This window comes from Tupaia chinensis, unplaced genomic scaffold (assembly GCF_000334495.1).
Source record: "Tupaia chinensis unplaced genomic scaffold, TupChi_1.0 Scaffold000493_1, whole genome shotgun sequence".
NCBI classification, from domain to species: domain Eukaryota; kingdom Metazoa; phylum Chordata; class Mammalia; order Scandentia; family Tupaiidae; genus Tupaia; species Tupaia belangeri.
In genome coordinates, this window is record NW_006160005.1 from 2728304 (window position 1) to 2736538 (window position 8235).

Consider the following 8235-nt stretch of genomic DNA (forward strand, 5'->3'; position numbering starts at 1 on the left):
AATATGGAAAACACGTAACCTCCTCCTCTTTCTTAAAACATATTTGGCAAAACGTGTTTTTGGCATTGAAGGTCTCCAGGACTAATTCCCCTCATATTAAAGATGTTTGGATATAATTAGAAATATTTCCTCTCTCATTGGGTTAAGTATATGAATCAATCTCCTATAAATAATTTGAGTTGTTGGCAATCTGAAAGGGATCTGCCTTTGGAATAATGTAAGGTGTTGTTTCAAAGACAGCCAAGTTCTGGAATCCCTGGACTTTGTTGCCCGCTGCTCTTCTGTTTCACCCAGGCGCCTGTCTGAAGTCTTTTCAACTGCCCGCACAATTGCAGATATTATACAGGGGAGGGACGTTTCTGCTCTTTAACAGAGGGTTATTAAAACATTGTTGGTTCCTCCCAGGAAGGCGTGATTTCTTTTCTTTTCTCTGCAGTTTACTGTGCCTTTTCAAGGATGCTTGGCTATTTAATTTTGAAACTTGCTTCATGAAGAGCAGTCAAAGGTAGTTATTTTGGTTTCTTCCAGTCAGTCACTTCTGTCAAATCATTCCACTCCCACTTCAACCTTGCTCCAAAACTGTTTTGTATTGCCTGGCCAGAGATGTCCTGCTTCTTTCATTAAAAACAACAACAACAACAAAAAAAAAAACAAACTAAAAGTTGCTTGTGAAATCTTGTTTACTCTGTGAAACTCACCTGGGAAATATTAGAAACAGGACATTTCTGTCTAAATATGCAACATCCATGGCTTCTCCATCAGTTACCCGTAATATATACTTAATATTTACTTGCAAACAATATCAGAATATTGTTTTCTGTTCTAAGTTAAAAAGATGTTTTTGTTGTTTTCTTCTATGGTGCATGTCTTTCTCAACATTGTCTAACTGGGACTGCGACCTAATGTACCCTGTTTTGCATCCACCTCCATATTATTACGCATATTTCAATTGATTTAGTGGAAATAGGTTGCCTTATGAAAGCGGTTATCTGGAGACACCAGTTATGATGGTCTCACGATTGTATTCCTGTAAAGAACCATCTATCTAATCCCTAATACTCATTTTACTAAGAGAGTAACTGGGATCTAAAGAATAGAAGGGACTCCACAAATCACACAGCAGTCTGGACCCTGGTCCAGGCTGATTTGCAGGTCAGCATGCTTGCTGAGCACGCTGTTCTACCTTGAGTAGATTAAAGCCATCGGGAAGGGTTCGGCAGGGGATCAACATCCCAGAGGGTCTTTCTAGCCACCTGTCAGCCTGCTTTGTTACCACAGGTACATCATTTTACTTTCTTACCCATATATTTCTTTTTTAGGTATCTGCAAAATGTGGGGAATGAGTCACAAAAGGAAAGAACATTTTAATAACGCTGTCAATAGGATTTACGGGAACTTTAAGACAGCCTTTTGTCCTGTTCTGGGGAAACTTTTCAATAAGTAGAAAGTAAGACATTGTGGTGGTCATTACTGCCAAGTTAAGAGACACTGCAACACCAACAGGTGATATAAAACAAAGTGACAGGTGGACAATGCAGCAGGAGGAGCGGTTCCACACCCTTCCCGAGGCTTGTGGATGGTGTGAATCCAACCTGCCTGTCAGCTGCTCCCATGTCTCTAACATGCTGCCATGTAAACGAAGATTCTCCTGCTTTCGGCTCAGATGGGAAGTTACCCCTGAGTTTCTCCTTTATGCTGTCCAGGAAGAGTATATTTTTGGCTATGCATCTCAACTGCACCCAGCTTAGGAAATTGTGATCCTCTAGGAAACCTTCTCTGAGAAATCCAGATTGCTCTTCTATCTACTTTTTGTACTGAACTCATACTCATATTATGTGTGTTGAATATCCATTTTAATAATCTACTTTGAGATCCCTATTTCATTGGTACTTTCAGTCATTTATTTTGGCTCTTCATATGATTATATAGGAAGCCATAAAGTCTGGATTTATAGGTTTATTGATATCACAAAATTATATATAATATTCCCTCTGTTTCCAGACTTGATAAATGCCCCATAGCTTTTATAGGAAGAAGGGTCATGTCTCACTTATGTCAAACCTTTTACCAATGCACATACCGAGGGCATGTGATAGATTGGTATTAATAAGGAAAATCTTCAGGGACTAATTATACTTTGGACTAAAGTTCTTGAAAACTGTTATCAAACAAGGTGAGTTACAGCTATAGCTCAGTCTGAATCTCATGTGTGAGAATATAGATACTGCCATTCTTTGCATAGACCCAAAAACATTTGGTTCATGGTAGGAACTGTCTAGGATTTTACTATGTGCAGATGTCAGGAAAGGTTAGAAAGAAATAAGGGTGACTTCTAAATTTCTATTACTCAGAGCAAGCTTCCCTGAATGTGTCACCTTTATAGTCTCAAAGTATTGTTATGGACTTCAAATAAAATTGAATACATAAATACTTCTTAGGGTCAGATCGAGTATGATGGGCAACTCTGTGATTATTCCGACTTTGGCATGGCTTCAGGAAGAGAGAAAAGACAAGACCAGTCTGAGGAAGTTGTGTGCAAAGTACCCCTATGCCTTTTATTTCCTTTGCAATAAATAGGGTCGAGTAGACAATAATTACAGAGGGAAACAACCAAAGAGTTCACATTTTGTGCCTCCCTTCAGTCATTCCATAGCATCAGGGCTGGGTCACTCTTCACTTATGACTTTGGTGTGGACCTCCCGGCTCTTCACCCGCAGCTTGTTGACCTGGGACTCTGCGATGTCAGCCCGCTCCTCGGCCTCCTCCAGCTCGTGCTGGAGCTTGCGGAACTTGGATAGATTTGTGTTGGATTGCTCCTCCTGAGGATAGAAATGGGATTGTAAGAAACCTTTACTGTGTATCTTGCAGACTTTGCAGACCCAAGGAGAGAAAGGACTTGTCATCTATGGATAAAGCAAAATCTTTTGACCTATTAGGTTTTGCTTATCATTGATATTATTTTTATAATTTATTTGTGGCTTAGTGTCTGATAAATAATCTCATATTTAATTTTGCAACCCAAATATATTAAAAGATATATATCACAGTGGAGCCAGAAAAAAAAGAAAAAAAAGAGCAGAGAAGGCAAAAATATTAAAAGCATGGCTATTAGGGCCAGCAGATGGCATGGTGGTTAAGGCACTGGACTCCCACATGGCTGACCACAGTTCGAGTCCCAGACCTAGCACCTTGCTTTCTGACTTTCCCTGTCTGTCTGTCTGTCTTTCTCTGTCTCTCTCTCTGGTGAGTGGCTGTCCCTATAGTAAATTAAAAATAGTAATAATAATGAATAAAATCACAAAGTAAAAAGCACATATGTTAATGTTTGCTGTGAGATGACTGTTTACTTGAGTTAGATATTCCTTGTCATATTAAGAATTAATTTATTGATAGTTTTTATGAGTTGAAATAAAGGTTAAATTTTATCGTGTATCATTTGGGCCCATTTCAAAACGATTAACTTTTTTCTTCTGCTTTAGTTGTGGTAATTCTGTTGAGAGATTCCCTAATATTAAGTCATCCTTAACATTGTAAGAATGAAGCCTTTAATTTCATCACAGTGACAGACAATTCCTTTTAATAAAGTAAGTGTTTTACTACTTAGTAATTTATCTCTGCTGTCACTACCCTCACGAATAAAACTGGCTTTCGTTTTTCCCCTCTGTTCTCTCTTGGACAGGTTTTGGTATGAAGGTTATGTGAGCTTCTTAAAATGAATTGGAAAGCTTTCTATCTTTTCCCATGCTCTTGAAAGCTTACATAGCTGAGGGATTATCTGTTCCTTGAAATTTTGAAAGACCTATCTGAACCTAGGCCATTTTAATAGTAATTCTGAAGTAATTTATATAGCCAAGTTGGTAATTTATATTCTCCTAGAAAAATAATTAATTTCTTCAGAATTTCAACTTGACTGACAGATTCATATTTTATATTTAAAAAATAGACTTCTATGTGTATGGTTTATCACTTTTCTCTTCCTAATGTGAGTTTGTATTTTCTTTCGCTGTTTCCTTGGTTAAACTAGTTAGAAGTATATTTATTTAATTAACTCAACAGAAGTTATAAAATATTACTGAAAATAGTATAAAGTAGTCCCCTCTTGTCTTCAGTTTCACTTTCCCGTTTTCAGGTACCCATAATCAATGATGGTCTGAAAATATTATTAAATGAAAATTCCAGAAATAAACAATTCATATGTTTTAAGTTATGTTTTTTGTTTTTTGGGTTTTTTTTTTTGTAGATTTTGGCCATTGGATGTATGCACTCACGGGAGAGAGACAGAGGCAGTGAGGGGAAAGTGAGAAATCACCCCCAAGGAAGATGGCCACACTTCAATACCTCCTCTTTCATTCCTCTCCTAGGACTCTGGGCATGTACACATACACATCCTGAGAGTGATTTTCAGGCCTCCAGGTCCTGGACTCAAACTGTGGTCAGCCATGTGGGAGTCCAGTGCCTTAACCACCATGCTACCTATTAAAATCATGAAGCTGTAAACATGGTGCTTTTTTCATTAACTTCTCAGGACGATCTACATCAGAATTGGTTCTTTTCTTGTGTGTGTGTGTGGAGAGGTTTTTGCTATAGGGTGCGAGCACTCACCATAAAGACAGAGAGACAGAAAGCGAGAAATCATCCCCGCCCTGGGGCCATGGGCACACTGCAGTCCGTCCCTTCTCTTTCATACTCCTCTCAGGATCATGGACACGCACACATAAGTTTAAGTCAACAGGTCCGAGACTTGAACCACAGTCAACTACATGGGAGTCCAGCGACATAGCTAACTGCTGGTCCTTTATGTTCTAAGTCATGTGGTAAAATCTCACGTTGCCCCTCTCTATCCCATCCGGGATGTGAATCATCATTTGTCCAGTGTATCTGTCCTGTATGCACTACCTGTCACATAGTAGCTTTTTAAATTACTAGTATACAAGGGTACTTAAAAAGCTCATTGAAAAATGGAATTAGAATACAAGTTTATTTTGGTATAAAATATTTTGAACTCTATGTGTAACTTTATCATAAGACATATGTTCCATGGACATTTTAAGGGACCTCTCATATATAGAGTTTAATACTATCCATGGTTTCAGGCATCTACTGCGAGCCTTGAAATGTATTCCCTATAGATAAAAGAGAACTACTATACTTTCATTAATGAATTTATACTTTTACTTTTAAAGTCTTTCTTATTTTCATTGTATTAGTATTTATAATTTTTTGATCAGACCACCAGTTTATTCACTTCTTTATATTTTTGATCATAATGAAAGCATTTAAAGCAATGAATTAGGCTTCAAGTACAGCTTTGACTAGATTCTATAGGTTTATAAAAATTGTATCTTTCTTGTAATTTTATTTATAATGAATAATTATTGAGTAATTCTGCTTTTAATTCCCATCATAACCTAAAAATTATTTAGAAAAGTTAGTTTTTTCATATTTAAGTACCTGAACATTTTTGTTCTTATTTTCTTATGATTTTATTTATTTATTTGTTTGTTTGTTTTATATTTTTGCCATAGGACCTATGTACTCACTGGAGAGAGACAGAGAGAGAGGGGGGGAAAGTGAGAAATCAACCCTTGGGGGGAATGACCACATCGCAATCCCTTATCCTCTTGGGATTTTGGGCACACATACACATGCACCTGTGTTTTTCAAGCCAGGACTTGAACTGAGGAGTCAGCCATGTGAGATTCAATGTCTTAACCACCATGCCTCCTACTGGTCCCAGATTTTATTGTTTTATCACACTGTGGCTAGAGAATATGGCTTGTATTATTTAAGCTTTTAAATTTTTTAATTTCTTAGTGGGTCATAAGTTCATTTTTAAATCAAGCTTCTGAGAGTATAAATGATAAGCAGTAAGTACAAAAATATACAAAGATTTTTAAGTACACAGCCTTCTAAACTACAAATAGCTTACTGGCTATAATTATTTATTGGCCTTTCTAAACCCAAAAATGTTCTTCTTTCCTTTTATGTTAAGATTACTTACGGCCTCCTCAGCTTGTCTCTTATAAGATTTCACTTTTGCCTGAAGTTTATCTACCAAATCTTGAAGTCTGAGAATATTTTTCCGATCTTCTTCAGTCTGAAAGATTACAAAAAACATAGGCATTTTTAAAGCACGTGACTATTACATCATTGCATATAAGAATTTCACAGATATTTGGAAGAGTGCTTACTTAGGTGATTTTAAAAAAAGTACTGCCATACCTGGTAAGTGAGTTCCTTTACTCGCCTCTCATGTTTGCGCAGACCTTTGACAGCCTCAACGTTACGCTTTTGTTCACTCTCAACTTCACCTTCCAGCTCACGCACCTACAAATAAGTGGGCTCTTAAGAATTTTGATCCAATAACGCATTGAGAACAAGTAAATATATAGGAATAAATAGATATTGGAGACCCACCCTGGCCTCCAGTTTCTGGATTTGCTTCTTCCCTCCCTTCAGCGCCAGCTGCTCAGCTTCGTCCAGACGGAGCTGCAGATCCTTCACTGTCTGTTCCATGTTCTTCTTCATCCGCTCCAGGTGGGCGCTGGTGTCCTGCTCCTTCTTCAGCTCCTCAGCCATCATGGCCGCCTGGTAAGCAATAAAACAGAATTGGTTAAGAGAGCTGAGAGAGCTCATATTGCCCACCACTGCATTGCCCTCTACTCACATCAGTGATGGCCTTCTTGGCCTTCTCTTCTGCATTGCGGGCTTCCTGCACAATGTCCTCCATCTCTCCCTGGATCTGGGAAATGTCTGTCTCCAGCTTCTTCTTGGTGTTGATCAGGCTGGTGTTCTGGTTAAAAATAAATTATACTTTCTTTTATTACTGTGTAACCAAAGTAATTCACGGTTGCTGTTTATTTTTTCTTTAAGAATTCAGATAAAAATTTGCCATTCGACTGCCTTTCCATACATATTAAAGAATTTTGTTACATAGTACAATAAAATAGAATAGAAATGTGATAGAATAGTCAGCATTTTCAAGCACCAAATTCATAAGTAGCCCAAATAGTTCTATAATTTTTTAATTGCCATTTAATTATGTGACCATCCTAGAGATAACTTATAATAGAGATCCATCATGTTCAATTTCTTTACAACAAAAATGTCAGTAATGAAAATGAGGGACAGGGCCAACAAGTGGTGTGTATTTAAGGCGCTGGACTCTTTTTTTTTTTGGAGAGATTTTCACTGTAGGGCGCGTGTGCTCGCCAGACAGACAGAGAGAGACATAGAGACAGAAAGCGAGAAATCACCCCCCAGGGGTATGGTCACGCCGCAATCCCTTCTCCTCCATTCTCCTCTCAGGATCTTGGGCACGCACGCACACGCGCCTGGCGTGAGTTTTAAGCCACCGGGTCCGGGACATGAACCGCGGTCAACTACATGGGAGTCCAGCGACATAGCCATTACGTTAACTGCTGGTTCCCTAAGGCGCTGGACTCTTAATGATAGACTGCAGTTCAGGTCCTAGAGCTGGCGGCTTGCTTTTTCACTTTCCCTCTTTCTCTCTCTAATGAGTGGACATGCCCTATAGTAAACTTAAAATAATAATAAATGAAGTTAAATAAATAATTCTTAAAAAAAATAAGGAAAGAAAATGAAGGTCTATGTTAACCCAGCAGAAAATAGGGCAGCCTTAGAACATTAAAGGAGGTGAATTAAGTTTGCAAACTAAAACAGTGGAAGATTTCTCAAAGACAGTGAAAATTTAGTAGAAGTATAAAACCTGATTGTCATATAAAAAATTCAGGCTTATAAATACTGGGACACATCAACATGTACTAAAAAGGGGTCTTTTTGTACTGATCCCACCTGTGTGTGGAGAAGCTGGACGCGCTCGCTGGCATCCAGGAGCTCCTGTTCTGCGATTTTCCTGCTCCTCTCCGTCTGCTCCAGGGTGGCCCGCAGCTCCTCGATCTCGGCCTGCAGCAGGTTGGCTCTGCGCTCCACCATGGCCAGCTGCTCCTTCAGGTCCTCCTGGCCCCGCAGAGCATCATCCAGGTGGAGCTGGGTGTCCTGTGGAGCAAACACTCATTGAGATGTCACTTTCTCAGGATGACAGTTCCGCCCGTCATCCCTGGACCATCTCCTAGAGTCATTTACCTTGAGGATGCCTTGGGTGTTCCTGTAGTTCCTCAGGGCTTCGGCGGCCATGCGGTTGGCATGGTTCAGCTGGATTTCCATCTCATTGAGGTCGCCCTCCATCTTCTTCTTGAGCCTGATGGCGTCATT

General features: G+C 39.1%; 1 protein-coding gene across 3 annotated transcripts in view; it reads right to left on the reverse strand.

Moving 5' to 3' along the window:
• Positions 1 to 2539: 2539 nt before the first annotated feature.
• MYH2 (myosin heavy chain 2) overlaps positions 2540 to 8235 on the reverse strand; it is a 31866-nt gene continuing 26170 nt past the window's right edge. For all 3 annotated transcript variants that reach the window (XM_027774909.1, XM_027774908.1, XM_027774907.1), the window contains exons 32-38: positions 8107 to 8235; positions 7816 to 8019; positions 6668 to 6793; positions 6418 to 6588; positions 6223 to 6327; positions 6002 to 6097; positions 2540 to 2819 (exon numbers count right to left, since the gene is read on the reverse strand). The exon at positions 8107 to 8235 is cut by the window's right edge and continues 210 nt beyond it. In XM_027774909.1, the coding sequence (XP_027630710.1) occupies positions 2667 to 2819; positions 6002 to 6097; positions 6223 to 6327; positions 6418 to 6588; positions 6668 to 6793; positions 7816 to 8019; positions 8107 to 8235 (984 nt within the window). In that variant the 3' untranslated portion in view covers positions 2540 to 2666. The remainder of the gene's footprint in view (positions 2820 to 6001; positions 6098 to 6222; positions 6328 to 6417; positions 6589 to 6667; positions 6794 to 7815; positions 8020 to 8106) is intronic.